This window comes from Dendrobates tinctorius, unplaced genomic scaffold (assembly GCF_039654945.1).
Source record: "Dendrobates tinctorius isolate UK_male_01 unplaced genomic scaffold, ASM3965494v1 ptg000126l, whole genome shotgun sequence".
NCBI classification, from domain to species: Eukaryota; Metazoa; Chordata; class Amphibia; order Anura; family Dendrobatidae; genus Dendrobates; species Dendrobates tinctorius.
The window spans coordinates 22,332,433-22,350,228 of record NW_027361794.1 but is presented as its reverse complement, the minus strand read 5'-3'; the positions used below and the strand labels follow the sequence as shown (position 1 = coordinate 22,350,228).

At 46.7% G+C, this 17,796-nt stretch overlaps 1 protein-coding gene across 10 annotated transcripts in view; it reads right to left on the bottom strand.

Moving 5' to 3' along the window:
• LOC141047087 (uncharacterized) overlaps nucleotides 1–17,796 on the bottom strand; it is a 503,667-nt gene that overhangs the window by 284,126 nt on the left and 201,745 nt on the right. For 7 of the 10 annotated variants that reach the window (XM_073542037.1, XM_073542039.1, XM_073542036.1 and 4 more), the window contains one exon: nucleotides 11,183–11,332. The exons of 1 other annotated variant lie outside the window; for it this stretch is intronic. In XM_073542037.1, coding sequence (XP_073398138.1) covers nucleotides 11,183–11,332 — 150 coding nt within the window. Of the gene's footprint in view, nucleotides 1–10,198; nucleotides 10,290–11,182; nucleotides 11,333–17,796 lie in introns of all 10 variants that reach the window. 2 more of the 10 variants (XM_073542043.1, XM_073542046.1) reach the window with 1 other exon arrangement.

Here is a 17,796-nt window from a genome sequence, read left to right as displayed (position 1 = left end):
ATTTACTGCTTAGTCTTCTTCTGCTTATAATTTTGATTTCTTCTATGATGATTTTTAATCTTATGCTTAATGTTCTTCTGCTTTCTGTTCTTCTGCTTCTTGTTCTTCTGTCTTTTGTTCTGTATCTTGGTGGTTGTCTTCATGTTCTTTGTCATCTTGGACATATTATTTAGGGTCATATTTCTGGTCTTCTTTGGTGTGGTCTTCCGGGTCGTCGTCATCAGGGTCGTCGTCATGGAGATCAATACGGATCACCAAAGACAATTTCAAAAAGCTTGATCTTGGAAATGTAGCAGAAGGTACAAGAAGGCTGAGAAACTGGCGAGAACCAGCTGACAGTACTGGAACCCGTAGTGGCAGCAGAAGGAACAAGAGCCAATGGCACTACTGAGGAACAGCTGACGGTGCTGGAACCCAGATGGGTAGCAAAAGCTACAAGAGCCAATGGCACTACCGAGGACCAACTGACGGTGCTGGACCACGGTTACTAAGCAGAAGGTACCTGTGCTAAAAAGCACTACCAAGGACCAGCTGACGTTGCTGGACCTCGGATACCGAGATGGAGGCACCTAGGCAAAAGGCTCTGGCGAGAACCAGCTGACAGTGCTGGAACCCGGATGGGTAGCAGAAGGAAAAAGAGCCAATGGCACTACCGAGGACCAACTGACGGTGCTGGACCACGGTTACTAAGCAGAAGGTACCTGTGCTAAAAGGCACTAACAATGACCAGCTGACGGTGCTGGACCTTCGGATACCGAGATGGAGGCACCAAGGCCAAAGGCTCTGGCGAGAACCAGCTGACAGTGCTGGAACCCGGGTGGGTAGCAGAAGGTACCCATCCAAAGCAAAGTAGCCAGGCCGCAAGCCGGCCGCAGTTACCGAAACCCACAGTCCTACAGGGGGTCCATGTCCCATTGGCACTACGGATCCAGCCTTCAGTGCCAGTTCCCGCAGCCCACATAGGAGTCACCTAAACTGCAGGCACCGTAGAGTCGGCTAACCCGGCCGCAAGACGACAGGACAACGGATTGTTGGCATAGTGACCTTGACACTACCCGGAAACAGCTGGCGTGCTGGAACCAGGCTGGGCAACAGGGAGTACCCGTGCCAAAGACACTGCCGAGAACCAGCTGACGGTGCTGGAACCCAGATGGGTAGCAAAAGCTACAAGAGCCAATGGCACTACCGAGGAACAGCTGACGGTGCTGGACCCCGGTTACTAGGCAGGAGGTACCTGTGCTAGAAAGCACTACCAAGGACCAGCTGACGGTGCTGGACCTTCGGATACCGAGATGGAGGCACCTAGGCCAAAGGCTCTGGCGAGAACCAGCTGACAGTGCTGGAACCCGGGTGGGTAGCAGAAGGTACCCATCCAAAGCAAAGTAGCCAGGCCGCAGTTACCGAAACCCACAGTCCTACAGGGGGGTCCATGTCCCATTGGCACTACGGATCCAGCCTTCAGTGCCAGTTCCCGCAGCCCACATAGGAGTTACCTAAACTGCAGGCACCGTAGAGTCGGTTAACCCGGCCGCAAGATGACAGGACAACGGATTGGTGGCATAGTGACCTTGACACTACCCGGAAACAGCAGGCGTGCTGAAAACAGGCTGGGACAGCGCAGGAGACAGTGCCGGACACACATTGGGGGATCTGCTCACGTAACAGAACACCAGGAACAAGTGTGGAATGCGTGGACGGCAACTGTGAGCAGGAACTGGCGGTGTTGGAGGTCAGGGGAAATACTAGAGACAGAGTGGAGACAGAGGCCAAATCAGAGAATGTTTAAATCTGAAGTAGTTACAATTTGGAGGCAACAGCAGTTTGCCCTCCACACAGCAGGGGATCAGCTGATGTTACCGAACCCCACTTTCACATGAACGAGTGTTTTTTTCTGTGTGGACAGCACTTCCGAGCAACAACTGACGATGTTGGAGCCCAGGGATAGTTATTTTGTAGGCTGAGGCCTACTTGGAGGAAGTTTAAGATAAGACATTGTTAGAATTTGGAGGCAGCAGGAGAGATTGCCGAACACACAGCAGGGGATCAGCTGTTGTTACCGAACCCCACTTTCACATGAACAAGTGTTTTTTTCTGTGTAGACAGCACTTCTGAGCACCAACTGGCGTTGTTGGAGCCCAGGGACAATCATGGTGCAGGCCGAGGCCTACTAGGAGCCAGGTGTAAATCGGAGGTATTTTGACTTTGGAGGGAGCAGGACACTTTGCCCTCCACACAGCAGGGGGATCAGCGGATGTCACCGGACCTCCACTTTCACATGAACGAGTGTTTTTTTCTGTGTGGACAGCATTTCTGAGCAACAACGGGCGTTGTTGTAGCCCAGGAAATAAAGTTCAGGTCATAGAAACATGAACACAACAGGAGACCTGGATCCTGTTGCCAGCCAATTATTTATTCTGGAAGAGGACTGGCAAATTCAGGTGAGATCCAGGCCTTGTTCATTTTCAGAAAAGTAAGCTGGTCAACATTATCGGCGGACAGTCGCGTGCGACGGTCTGTTACCACACCACCTGCAGCACTAAAGACACGTTCCGATAATACACTGGCAGCAGGGCAAGCCAGCACCTCCAATGCATACTGGCTAAGCTCTGGCCATGTATCCAGCTTAGAGACCCAATACTTGAACGGGGAAGAGCCGTCTGGGAGTACACCAACAGGGCAAGACAAGTAGTCTGTCACCATCTGACGGAAACGTTGCCTCCTGCTGACTGGAGCCGTCTGTGATGGTGTAGCCGTTTGTGGCGGTCCCACAAAACTTTTCCACATTTGGGCCATACTGGCCTTGCCTTGTCCTGCGGCACTGCCTCTGCTACCTCTTTGTGCAGAGCTTCCTCCACTGCCTCTACCCACATGGCTGCTTTGAAAAGCACTACCAGCAACACTTGCGGGGGGAATGGAGAACATGATGACCTGCACAAGTGTTTCTTGGTACTCCCGCATTTTACGCTCCCGGTTCAAATGTGGTATGAGGCTTTGTAAGTTGTCCCGGTAGCGAGGATCTAGGAGGGTGTACCCCCAATAATCAGCCGTGTGGAGAATGTTGGCGATGCGGCGGTCATTTAACAAGCACTGCAGTATGAAATCAACCATGTGCTGCAGACTGCCAACTGGACCGGAAACACTGTCCCCAGCTTGAGGCAGCATCTCAGCCTGCTCAGCATCACCCCACCCTCGCTGTACACACTGACTACTAGAGCCTTGTGTACCTCCCTCCTCAGGAGTGATGTGTTCCTCCTCCTCCATTGACTCCTCGTCATCTTCTTCACTAAGTGTCCCCTGCCTGGGCCTTTGTGTGGAAGCACGTTGCGCAGACTTGCCAGAAGCAGATGGCATTTCTGACTCCTCATCCTCGACCTCTTCAAAAACCTCCTCACTTAGTGCTTGTAAGGTTTTTTGAAGCAGACAGATAAGGGGGACAGTCATGCTGACTAGTGCATCATCTGCACTGGCCATCCGCGTGGTCATCAAAGGCACGCAAAACTTGGCAGATGTCCCTCATAGTGGCCCACTCAGTGGTGGTGAAGTGTGTCCGGCGCACACTGCGACTTGTTTGCGCCTGATGCAGCTGGTACTCCATTACTGTTGCCTGCTGCTCACACAACCGCTCCAACATATGTAACGTTGAATTCCACCTGGTGGGGAGGTCACATATGATGCGATGTTCTGGCAGGCGGAATCGGCGTTGCAGAGATGCAATGCGCGATCTTGCCATGCTGGAATGCCGCAAGTGAGCACACTCTAGGCGAACCTTGTGCAGCAGTGCATCAAGATCCGGATAGTCCCTCAGAAAGCTCTGCATGACCAAATTGAGCACGTGTGCGAGACATGGTATGTGAGCGAGGTTGCCTAGGCCCAGAGCTGCCACTAGATTTCGGCCATTGTCACTCACTACCAAACCTGGCTGGAGATTCCCTGGCACAAACCACACATCGCTCTCCTGCTTGATGGCATTCCAGAGCTCCTGTGCTGTGTGGCTCCGATTCCCCAAAGAAATTAATTTAAGGATGGCCTGTTGACGTTTGGCCACACCTGTGCTCATATCTGGCCTAACAGGCTCATGCAGTGCTGATTCCGAGGAACTAGAGTAGGAGGAGGACTCAATATGTACAGACTGCATTCCTGGCCGCTTTTTCTCCCATGCCTGTGCTACCGATTGCTGGTGAGTGGCCTGGGAGTGTGCTGATGACTGAGAATGTGGTTCAGTGGGTGCAATTTCACTGGGTCTCTGGACAACAGTGGCAGTGGTTCTTCCATGGCGTTCCAGTGAGGAAGCCGAACCAGCTGTGTGTGAGCTGGAGGAAGATGCCCCAACACGAGCTGAAGAGGTGGTAGGTGCTGCTGAAGGTTGGCCTACATCTTCAGTGTGTCTGTGTAACTCCACCTCGTGCTTGGTACGCACATGTTTCCACATATTTGTGGTATTGAGGTTGCTCACATTTTTCCCTCGTTTAACTTTCTGATGACACAGCTTGCATTTGGCAAAGCAAATGTCATCTGCAACTGTGTCAAAAAAAGACCATGCACTGCAAGTCCTGGGAGCGCCCGTTTTGTGTTTTGGAAGAGGATTGCTCCTCACGGGTGCCAAAGTGGAGGCTACAGGCAACCAAGTCTGCCTCCGCCCTCTCCCTCCTCTTTTGGCTGTTCGGGGAATCTTTTCCTCAGAGCTGCTCCCACCACCTTCCTGTGGCTGACGCCATGATGGGTCAAGGACCTCATCATCTCCACTCCCCTCTTCAAGCACCGGCTGGTCCTGGGTTGTCTCGCCAGCACCGTACGCACCAGAAAATGGCAACTGAGTCACATCATCATCAGATGAGCACTGAGGTGTGCTGACAATAGGCACTGGGCCACCTGCCTCTTCAGATTCAGAGGGACAAAGCAGTTGCGCATCACTGCATACTCCCTCTTCTTCACGCTCTAGAATGCTGCTTGGCTGGCCACCTCTTTCCAAGCCAACAGATTCTGAGAACAGAAGTAAAGATTGAGATGGCTCCTGTCCAGGGCTCTCAGACTGCCTGGGCAATTTGGCAGGTGGTGAAGAGACAGATGGTTGCTCTTCAGTGCTCTGGCCCTGGCAGGATGCGGAAGTCATTGAAGTGGATGCGTTAGCTGCCATCCATCCGACAATGGCTTCAATTTGTTTGTCACGCAGCAGTGGGGTACAGCGAGGTCTTACAAAGCTGCGCATGAAGGACTGTTGCCTGGTAAAAGTGGGGGATGCCGGGTCACTGGTGGCCGCAGCAGACACCGAATCCCCACGTCCTCTCCCTGCTGAATCCCCCCGTCCGCTCCCTGCTGAAACTCCACGGCCACGACCACGTGCCTTATTCCCTGCCTTCTTCATCTTGGTAGACTGATAAAGATAGGCAGAAAAGTAAAAAAGGGGTGGCTTAGTGTTCTTATTCCTGAACACCTGCTAACCAGTATAAGAAACACTAATTTGGCTAAGAGTGTGTGTACTACACTTTAATATGATCTAATGTGGCCTACACAACTCTAAAGTGGAGTGTTTGGTGAACTTTATTTCCTTTTTTTTTTTGGGGGAAAAAGAAAAGGATGTGACCAAAGTTTGAAAGCTATAGTATCACAAACTTTTTGGAGCGATTACAATGCAGGAAGCTAACCTACAATGCAATTGATGAGGCTCCAAAAAATAGGGTGATACTAGTCTGGCTGGCCCTGAAGGGCACAAGCCAGCAAAAAGGCTCCTCTATCTAATCCTATATAGTGTTTGCAACCAACCAATGACAATGGATGCGGATGGAAGCACACTAATATAGGAGCAAAAATCTGGACAAATTAGCTGCAAAAAAAGGACTATGTACTACAACCAGCGGTGGCTGTAGAACACACTGCAACGTGAGCTGCACTCACACACAGAGAGACCTATCAGACAGCCAAAAACAGTGCAGAGAAATGGCTGAAAGGCTGCTGAAAGGCTCCGCTGTCCACTCCTTTAGTGTTTGCAACCAACGTATATGGATACGTATGGAAGCACACTATACAGGAGAAAAAAAAGCAGCAATAAAAGAAAAATGTGTATGAGGCAGAGACACACGCTGGGCGGCCTACAAGCAGACGTGCCTGCAGGACACACTACACAGCGTGGGTCTGCACTCACACAGCCCTTGCAGACAGCTATTAAAACAGCGCTGCTGGGCTACAAAAATGCTACAGTGGTGGATTATGTAGCCTGGGAAGAGCAATAGATATGTTTGATGATCGCTATTTCTAACTGTCCCTCACAGTCTTCAACAGCAGCCTGTCCCTATCTGAATTCACAGCAGAGTGAACCCGAAATGGCGGCTGCTGCGGTTTTTATAGTGCATCATGACATCATTTCAGCAGCCAATCACAGCTATGCCAGTAGTTAACATACCTACATGCCTAACAGGATGTGCCCACACTTCTGAGGATCCCCATTGGCTGAATCAAATCGAGCGGGCTCCTAGCATTATGGGAACTTCCGATTCCGGTATTCGATATGAAAAAAGTATCGGAACTAAGTATCGGAATTCCAATACAGCGAATATCGGCCGATACCAGATACTTGCGGTATCGGAATGCTCAACACTACTGACCTCCATAAGTCCCTCTGTAGCAGCATGTAACTAAGGATTCCGGAGGCTTCATGGGCCTAAGTATGTATAATAATAGTGTACACCAGGTGCTGCCCCGGCCGGTGACAGGTTTATGGAATATTATTGCCCCGGCCGGTGGCAGGTCTATGGAATATTATTGCCCTGGCCGGTGGCAGGTCTATGGAATATTATTACCAAATGACCCAAGCTGTATAACCGCGTCTAATAGGATTGAGGTCAGGGCTCATAGAAGGCCACTTCAGAATAGTCCAATGTTTTCCTCTTAGCCATTCTTGGGTGTTTTTTGCTGTGTGTTTTGGGTCATTATCCTGTTGCAAGACCCATGACCTGTGACTGTGACCAAGCTTTCTGACACTGGGTAGCACATTTACCTCTAGAATCCCTTGATAATCTTGAGATTTCATTGTACCCTGCAAAGATTCTAGACACCCTGTGCCAGATATGCAGCAAAGCAGCCCCAGAACCTAATAGAGTCTCCTCCATGTTTCACAGTTGGGACAGTGTTCTTTTCTTGATATGCTTCATTAATCTGACTGTGAACATAGAGATGAGATGCCTTGCCAAAAAGTTCCATTTTTGCCTCGTCTGTCCATAGGACATTCTCCCAGAAGCTTTATGGCTTGTCAACATGTAGTTTGGCAAATTCCAATCTGGATTTTTTTATGATTTTTTTTCAACAATGGAGTCGTCCTTGTTTGTTTCCCATGAAGTCCACTTTGGCTCATGCAACGGATGGCGCAATCTTACACTGATGTTCCTTGAGCTTGAAGTTCACCTTCAGTCTCCTTAGAAGTTTTTCTGGGCTCTTTATTTACCATTCGCATTATCCATCTCTTTGATTTGTCATCAATTTTCCTCCTGCGGCCATGTCCAGAGAGGTTGGCTACAGTCCCATGAAGCTTACATTTCTGAATAATATGTGCAACTGTAGTCACAGGATCATCAAGCTGCTTGGAGATGGTCTTATAACTTATCTTTAACATGTTTGTCTATAATTTTTTTTCTAATCTCCTGAGAAAACTCTTTCCTTCGCTTCCTCTTGTCCATGCTGAGTGTGATACACACCATGTCACCAAACAGCACAGTGCGTAGCCCTATATACAGGCCCACTCACTGATTCCAAGATTGTAGACCTGTCATAAGCCAATATAGTTCCATATGTACTCAGAGCACAACAAAGCCCCACCCACAACAACAGCCCCGCCCCAGACCACGAGAATCTCATTAACTGAAAACTACAAATAAAGATTAAACAACAACCAAAAGACGGATTTCATCAGCAGGTATCAATGTAATCAGTATAATGGCACTGACCTGACACTGTTTGTAGATAACGATGCACAATGCTGCTGGCAGGTTCATTTTAAATTTAGATCTTAGGCATTTGGAAGAGGCAGTGGAGAGCTTTTTTTAAAGACAGGGAGTTACAGACTCACATAAGTGAGGCAGGCCAATCCCACCACAATCAAATTATCATACAGAATGAACAGGTAGAATAAAAAAAAGTCTTTTTCTATGTTACATCCCCAACAACAACGTATGTATGAGGGGAGAACTCTAACAGTAAACCGGAGTTGCACTCATTTATGGTGGACCATTGGAGCTACTACCAGAAGAGTAGAGAAAGTATTAGCACCCCTAATTTCAGGAGATATTGTGCAGTAATCCAAATTCCTTAGGATCAAAAACATAATGGAATTTATGATGTGGAGTGAATCTGTGGCGCCCCTGAGGGTTCAGTCGCCACAGAGGTATGTCACCTCAGCTAGAGGTGTGGTACTCCACTCTCAGGTAAGGAGGGGGCACTATGCAGAACCCACACATTTACATCCAACACTGTACCTCTCAGGGCCCGGGAGGAGCTAGGTAGAGTGTGTGTGTGGAGAAAGTAGAAGGGGAGGAGTCAGAGGGAGTTGTCATGGAAACAGGAGTCAGTTGGAAGGAAGTAGACAGTTGGTGCCGGGGACTGAAGGAGAGAAGAGCACGTCGCTACACTAGCATAGCGTGAGAGAAAAGAGGAGAGAAGGAAGGGGTCCTAGGGGCACGATAAGAGAGGAATCCACCCATGGCACCCGAATCCAAGCCGACATTAGTCGGGTGAAGAACCAGGTCGTAGTAGGGGACCGGCCCCAGATTAGTGGAGAAACTGAGGACTCAGCTAGCTAACCATAGGCTGCAGTATCTGCATGTGATGCAGCCACATCCTCACACAATCACTGAAAAGGCAGCAGTATAGAATCAAGGGGAGCAAGAGTACATTGCCTGACAGGATCCAGGGCTGAAGGCTCTGGACACTGTGCGTGAAGGCGCAGGGCAGGAGAGAAGGGAGCCAGCGCAGTGAGATGGCCAGGGAAGGAACATGTGAAGGGGGTTCTGACACTGTGTACCCCAAATAATTTGAGAGCTGGCTGGACCACCTACCCGGAGGACACAGCACACCGGCTAGGGAATGTAACTGGAGAACTGTGAGTAAAAGTGTGGAAACTGCACTCCACTCTGTCCTCGGATTAATTTACTGCGTCACCTGCCTTGCACCACAACAACCACCATCATCATCTCTAACATCTATAACTGCCCTGGGGCCTAGCTCTGCCAGTGGAGAGCTGTAACAACTCTGCTGCATCACCAACAGCCCCAGCGGTCTCTTAAGCAGCGTCGGCTATCCCCTTCATTGCTGAACACCACGGGTGGCATCACATATATATGTCCCCATAAACTATTACCCCCATATTTTATTTACATTGCACGCCCAGGGTCACAGACCGGGTCACATCCCCCGAAGGACTGACCGACCCGTACTGAGTAACCCCGGCCATAAAGGGCGCTGCAAACTTATGAAACCAAGGCTCAAGCCATGCCAACACATCTCCTGCAGGCGTGAATAAATGTATTTTTCAGCCAGCAGCCACGCACAGCTTAGAGATATATCATGACACAGGTGTAATGTTTTACCTGTTTATCACAATGCTCCTTGATATTTGTGAGTCTTAATACAAGTTGAAAAGGCAGGATAAAGGGAAACTCTGTTGCTATTGTCCAGAAATTCACGCTTGGCCTTACTGCACATTTAATGTTGTCGATCATAAAAGCAAAGTTTGCCCAGAAAGACTGGACCTGGTCTTGTAAGGACCATATGAGACATTCAGCAGCACAGAAGGGAGAGAAGGGAGATTCATCCAATAAGATATCAGGGATCTAGGAAGCCAACAGCATCATTATCCTCCACTTTCTCTTACAGACACATAATAATACTTTAAATTCAAGTGATTTTCTAACTTTTCCGCACATTCTACAGACACTTTCATTCGGCTTTATAGTTTACATATTTTGGCAGGCGAGGGTCAGCATCTTTTATTCCTAGGGGGTAAGTGGATCCTCCAGGTCGTAAGTTCTATAGAAAAGAGCTTTCAATGCTCTAAGTCAATTGAACAGTTTTAGCTGGAGGAGAATGTTGTGGTCAGGAGGGAAAATGGTGATCACACAATTGTGATATGACTGGACTACACAACCGATAAAGCAGCCACAGTGGTGACTGAGAAGAATCTGTGACTTCTCTACATTTAATGGTTACTGCTCACCTGGGTAGTCATATGTAGGAATCTCCTCTTTACACCACTCATCACCCCTCACATATGTCTCTGTAGTATTAATATGGGTCAGATCTTCACCCTGAAACAAATATTGTAAAAGTCACAGACAGATGGAGAAGTCATGCCTATGATCAGCTCTAATCCTGCCATCTCCACCGTTCTCATTACACAAGTATAAAACATATAAAACTGGTGAATAAAACAAGACTGAGCACAAGACCTTCACAGACGTCTACACATCAAATGGGAGTTCTAATGACACCTTCTCTCCATCTACCTGATGATCCTGAGGAACACTGAGATCTTCTTGTTTATAGTCATGTAGAAGGGGATGGGGACATCTCTCTGGTGTTGTCCTCATACTGGATAGAACTGGAGGAAACACATACAGGGACTGAATTCATTCTTTACATACAGATACTTATAGGCCATGTGTATTTAGTCCTGTCTATTACCTGGTGATGTGAGGAGCTGGGGAACATCCATCATGAAGTCCTTGTACAGATCTTTATGTCCTTCTAAATACTCCCACTCATCCATGGAGAAATAGACAGCGACTTCCTGACACCTTATAGGAACCTGACACATACAATGATACCGTCATTGCCCCTGATCCCTTCATAGCGTTACTGTATAATGTCCCAGCATTCCCAGCAGTGTCACCTCTCCAGTCAGCAGCTCAATCTACTTGTAGATGAGTGCTAGGATCTTCTGGTCATTGATGTCCTCATGTATCAGGGGGTGAGGTGGAGGCCCTTTGATTGGTCTCAAGGGTCTTCCCCATTTGTCAGACACAGGGTTCTGACAGCGTTCAGTAGAGGTCTTCTTCACTACTGTGTAATCCTGGTTATGGAGAGACACATTAATAAATCTCACTACAGACATTTCCAGAGTCCTCACCTCTCCAGTTCTGTCCATCTGTTATTCCCATAGATAAGAATGATGTAATGTGACGTCATCAGAATCTCTCACCTCTCCAGTAAGCCGGAAGAGGATCTCTAGGGTGAGGTGTAATATTGTCTCTGCCATCTTGTCTCTGCCCATATCCATTTTTGATGGGCAAATCAGGAAAATTCTATTAAACAGAAGATCTTCACTGAGAGGAACCGATATTGTAGAGACCTGAATGAGAAGATGAGCCGATGTCACATCTAAAAATCCTGTGTAATAATACAATTACTGGAGATAATAAGGGAAACATATGAGGAGATTTATTATTTTACAGTATTTAGTTTTCTTCTTTACATCTACTAATAAAACCTATATATTTAGGCCACAGACAACAAGCAGTTTCTTCCTCGGAGTCGGCAGCTGAATACGTTTCTCATAGACTCATCTTCCATAACGCTAATTCTCGTCTCATTTACCGAAACTGGAATCGGCATTAGCAATACTGCAGGAGATATTCATTACACGTGACAGGAAAAATAACTACTTCATGATGAGGACGACATCTTCATCTTCTACTACGGCTCTAGGAACATATTTGGCCGGAGTCCGTCACTGACTCCATCCCCACCGGCCGTCTATATGAAGGTTTCCCGTCTTCCCCGCACTGTAATCTTCTATCACGTTAGATCTCAGCTCTGATTCACACACAGAAGTTTGAGGCTTTTATAAAAGTTTTTTTTTGTTTGCACAAACAACGTGGACAGAAATGATCTGATCCCAAAGTCTCCATGTACAGTGATTTATGGGATTTCTTTTTGGCCTTAGGCTTTCCTATATTATAGGAAATACACCAGAACAAAACGGATAAAATGTTTCAAATGAAAATTGGCTCCAACAATTCGTGCAAAATGTAAAAAAAAAAAAAAAAAAGCAGAAGACATTTTTTAACAAGTGAAATATTTTTTTTTTTTTTTACAGAATGTAACCCTTTTGGGCCCCAGAACATAGATGTACACCGCAGGGACGGCACAGGTTCGGCTGCAACAAAACCCCTGGCAGCTTCATGATTGGAATACAAGGCTAGAAGGAGGATACAACTTATTTGCAAGAAACAGACTTGATAAATGAGGAGGAGGTGTCGAATTGTATGTTATAAAAGCATATATCTGCATAGAGATTGAAGCTTCAGAGACTGGGAGTTCTGTGGAAACTGTTTGGGTAAGAATACAAGGACAGACTAATTCAAAGGACACCATTGTAGGCATTTACTACAGGCCGCCTGTGCAAACTGAAGATAGGGATGAACTCTTAATGCATCAAATGGTCAAGTTCTCCAAAAAATATGACATAGTGGTCAATGGAAATTTCAACTATCCAGACATTTATCGGGAATCTCTCTCAGGCAAAACTAACAGGTCCAGCAAATTCTTATCCTCTCTTGCTGACAACTTTATCTTCCAAAATGTAGGGGAGAAAACAAGGGGATCTGCTACCTTGGATCTAATCCTTATAAACAGGGAGGAAATGGTTGAGGAGGTAATAGTGGCTGAGACCCTAGGAGGTTGCGGCCATGAATTTTGGATAACTAGAGGAGGAAGATCTGTGAAGACTCAGACTTCAATGTTAGATTTTAGAAAGGCAGATCTTAAGGGACTCAGAAAGAGAATTGGAGGATCCAATGGCTGGATATCCTTATGGACAAAAATGTCCAGGAAGGATGGGAAATCTTGAAAAATGAGATTCTCAAAGCACAATTGTTACCAATTCCAACGAGAGGGAATAATAGGAAGCATTTAAGGAAACCAGGATGGATGAACACAGAACTTAAACACATGCTAAAAGGGAGAAAGAAATGGATGTTGAGAAGGCCGAACTTTTAAAATCCTATTTTGCATCTATTTTCTTGCAGAAAGGAAATGTAAGATCAACTGTTCTTCACTGTCCTATTAAGGGAAAATAAGAATCCAGGATATCTATAAACAGAAAGATAGCGAGGAAACACTTAGCTAACATAAAAGAATTCAAATTTCCAGGTCCAGATGAATTACACCCCCGAGTACTGAAGGAGATAGCAGAAGACATTTTTGAACCACTCTCCAAAATCATTGAAAATTCTTGGAGAACAGAAGTCCCAGAAGACTGGAGAAGAGCAAATGTTGTTCCTATCTTCAAAAAGGGGAAGAAGGTGGACCCAGGGAACTATAGGCTGGTGAGTCTGACTTCTATACCAGGAAAGATCTTTGAACAAATAATTAAACAACATGTATGCAAGTACCTGGATAAGAAAGAAGTGATTAAGCAGAGTCTGTTATGGTACTGCAGCATAGGACTAGGGTAGGAGGGGGAAAACTAACCCTGCACTGAGACTAGGCTGATACTTTACGATGGAGTGGGCGACCCATTCCTTGTGAATAGACCCATCGACGATCCTAGGTTAATCTCAAGTGAAGACCTATAGAGAGGGAAGGGGGTCCCTGAAAGATCTAAGGACTGGGTACAAAACAGGGTCACATCCTAATAGAAAACAAAGAGAAAGCTGCAGAAACAAACTGAAAACAGAAACTAAGACTTGCAGAACCGGAGGTACCAGCGCTGCACTAATTAAACACACAGAAGGCAAAACAAAGCTCCAAGCCAGAACTCAAGCGGATTAACACTGTTGTCCAGCAAGGAATGGGAGACAGGTGCAGGTTAATAAAGGGTGATACAATCACCTGAACTAAGACAAACCCAGCACCAGAGGAAAAAGACCAGCAGCCAGAACACTACAAGAAAATGGCGGATAGTCACAAACTGAACAGATTCTAACACAGTCAGCATAGGTTTGTAATTAATGAGTCATGTCAGAGTAACTTAATTTCCTTCTATGACAGAATCACTGACTGGGTGGATCAGAGAAATGCTGTAGATATACATTGCTCAAAAAAATAAAGGGAACACAAACAGAATATAATGCCAAGTAAATCAAACTTATGTGAAATCAAACTGTCCAGTTAGGAAGCAACACTGAAAGACAATCAATTTCACATGCTGTTGTGCAAATGGAATAGACAACAGATGGAAATTATTGGCAATTATCAAGACACACTCAATAAAGGAGTGGTTCTGCAGGTGGGGACCACAGACCACATTTCAATACCAATGCTTTCTGGCTGATGTTTTGGTCACTTTTGAATGTTGGTTGTGCTTTCACAATCGTGGTAGCAAGAGATGGACTCTACAACCCACACAAGTGGCTCAAGTAGTGCAGCTCATCCAGGATGGCACATCAATGTGAGCTGTGGCAATAAGGTTTGCTGTGTTTGTCATCGCAGTGTCCAGATGCTGGATATGCTACCAGAAGACAGGCCAGTACACCAGGAGAGGTGGAGGGGGCCGTAGGAGGGCAACAACCCAGCAGCAGGACCGGTACCTTAGCCTTTGTGCAAGGAGGGACAGGAGGAGCACTGCCAGAGCCCTGCAAAATGACCTCCAACAGGCCACAAATGTGCATGTGTCTGCACAAACGGTTTGAAACCGACTCCATGAGATGGTCTGAGTGCCCGATGTCCACAGATGAGGGTTGTGCTCACAGCCCAACACTGTGCAGGACACTTGGCATTTGCCACAGAACACCAGGATTGGCAAATTCGCCACTGGTACCCTGTGCTCTTTACAGATGTAAGCAGGCTCACACTGAGCACATGTAACAGACGTGAGAGTCTGGAGACACCGTGGAGAGCAATCTGCTGCCTGCAACATCCTTCAGCATGACCGGTTTGGCAGTGGGTCAAAAATGGTGTGAGGTGGCATATCTTTGGAGGGTCACACAGCCGTCCATGTGCTCGCCAGAGGCAGACTGCCATTAGGTACCGAGATGAGATCCTCAGACCCCTTGTGAGACCATATGCTGGTGCGGTTGGCCCTGGGTTCCTCCTCATGCAGGACAATGCCAGACCTCATGTGGCTGGTGTGTCAGCAGTTTCTGCAAGATGAAGGCATTGAAGCTATGGACTGGCCGGCCGGTTCCCCAGACCTGAATCCGATTGAGCACATCTGGGACATCATGTCTTCCTCCATCCACCAATGTCACGTTGTGTTAGGAACGGCGGAACGCACTAAATAAATTAAATAATTAATTGCGTTCGCCGCTCAGGGTCCACCGTGTAGTAGGTGTGAACACTGCTGCTAAGTAGTGACAGATGAGCAATATGGCGGAAATGCGCACGCGGGTTAAACGTCACCCAGGTGCGCAAAGTAATCACTGTTTACTCACAGAGATGTCAGCAGAGGTAAACACAAAAGGCTGAGCCTGTTAGCGTCACAGGTCTCATATCAGCCTGATGAAGGGACGTAAGCAGTCCCGAAAGCTTGCTTTGTAACAACATTCACTATTATTTGTTAGCCATTAAAAGGTATCATACCCACAAGATTCCTATTTTGTTTCTCTCACTGAGAGCACTTTATATATTTAGGTCTCAGGTAAATGCACACACGGTATCCGGTCACGGGTGCAGGACCCAAGGCAGAGGAACTGTGTCCGTCTAGACCTACCGTGCGTGTGGCATCGCCACTGCGGACGCCAAAGAGAGCTGCAACTGCCTAGTGGCGTAGGACACTGCCGCTAGACAATAGTGCCGTGAGGTGTAGCACAATCGGACGCTAGTGTAGAGGTGCGGTGTGCACAGTGGCCTAAGGCTTGCCACTGACTGGCGCTGACTGCTACTCTAATTCCCTATCCACATGCGTAATATCAGAAGGAGGGGAATTTTAATGAGTCAGTCACCAGAATCATACATCCGTCACCATTCACACATCTAGCAAGTAAAGTCTATACTAGCGCATGGCCGAACGGCCATGCGGGACTTTTATAGCTGTGTGCTGCCGGGACCTTTCAGATCTCTGAGAAGGACCAATCAGATCCGGAGAAGGACCTGAGCATGTGACTCCCGACCTCCAATGGTAGATCGTCTCGTGAGCATGCTCAGTGGAGCGGCAGAGGAACTTAGCCTCAGGAATGGCTTGCTGCAGAGCAGCATGTGAGGCTCTGGATTCCTGTTGTGTAGCTGCAGGAATCCGACGCCTAACACGTTGCACCACAGACTGTCCAGGAGTTGGCAGATGCTTTAGTCCAGGTCTGGGAGGAGATCCCCCAGGAGACCATCCGCCGCCTCATCAGGAGCACGCCCAGGCATTGTAGGGAGGTCATACAGGCACGTGGAGGCTACACACACTACTGAACATCATTTCCTTGCCCTGGGGCATTTCCACTGAAGTTGGATCAGCCTGTAATTTGATTTTCCACTTTGATTTTGGATATCATTCTAAATCCAGCCCTCCATGAGTTATTAATTTTGATTTACAGTGATCATTTTTATGTTTTATTGTTCTCAACTCATTCCACTATGTAATGAATAAAGATTTGCAACTTAAATATTTCATTCAGTGATATCTATTTTAGAGTTTCCTTTATTTTTTTGAGCAGTGTAGTATATCTTGACTTCAGCAAAGCATTTGACAAAGTGTCTCACACAATCCTTATTGACAAAATGACTAAGTATGGAATGGACAAGTCAACTGTTAGGTGGATTCATTACTGGCTTAGTGATCGGTCCCAAAGAGTGGTCGTAAATGGCTGCACATCCATTTGGAATAATGTCTCAAGTGGGGTACCATAGGGCTCTGTCCTAGGCCCTGTATTGTTCAATATTTTTATCAATGATTTAGATGAAGGAATTGAGGGAAATCTGATTAAATTTGCTGATGACACAAAGCTAGGAGGAATAGCTAATTCTAGAGAAGAGAGAGAGAGAGAGAGGATTCAAAAAGATATAAATAAACTGGAGTAGGCAATAAAAATGAAAAAAGCATATACAGAATGGGAGGAATAGGGCCAAGCAAGAGCACGTGTGAAAGAGACTTGGGTATACTAATAGATCATATACTGAACATGAGTCTACAGTGTGATGCAGCAGCAAAAAAGGCAAATACAATTCTGTGATGTATTAACAGAAGCATACAGTCTAGATCAGGGTTACCCAACTCCTGTCCTCAAGGCCCACCAACAGATCATGTTTTCAGGATTCTCTTAGTATTGCTCAGGTGATAATTGCTTCACCTGTGCAATACAAAGGAAATCCTGAAAGCATGATCTGTTGGTGGGCCTTGAGGACTGGAGTTGGGGAACCCTGGTCTAGATCACGTGAAGTCATTATTACCCTTTACTCCTCTTTGGTCAGATCTCATCTGCAATACTGTGTCCAGTTTTGGGCACCACAATTTAAAAAAGACATCAACAAACTGGAGCAAGTTCAGAGAAGAGCGATCAAAATGTTGACCGGTCTGCAAACCATGTCCTATGAGGAATGGTTACAGGATTTGGGAATGTTTAGCTTGCAAAAAAGAAGACTGATAGGATACTTAATAGCTGTCTACAAATATCTCAAGGGCTGTCACATTGTAGAAGGATCATCTTTATTCTTTTGCACAAGGAAAGACTAGAAGCAATGGGATGAAACTGAATGGGAGGAGACACAGATTAGATATTAGAAAAAACTTTTTGACGATTAGGGTGATCAATGAGTGGAACAGGCTGCCACGAGAGGTGTTGAGTTCTCCTTCAATGGAATTCTTCTAACAGAGGCTGGACATACATCTGTCTGGGATGATTTACTGAATATTGCTTTGAGCAGGGGGTTGGACCAGATGACCCAGGA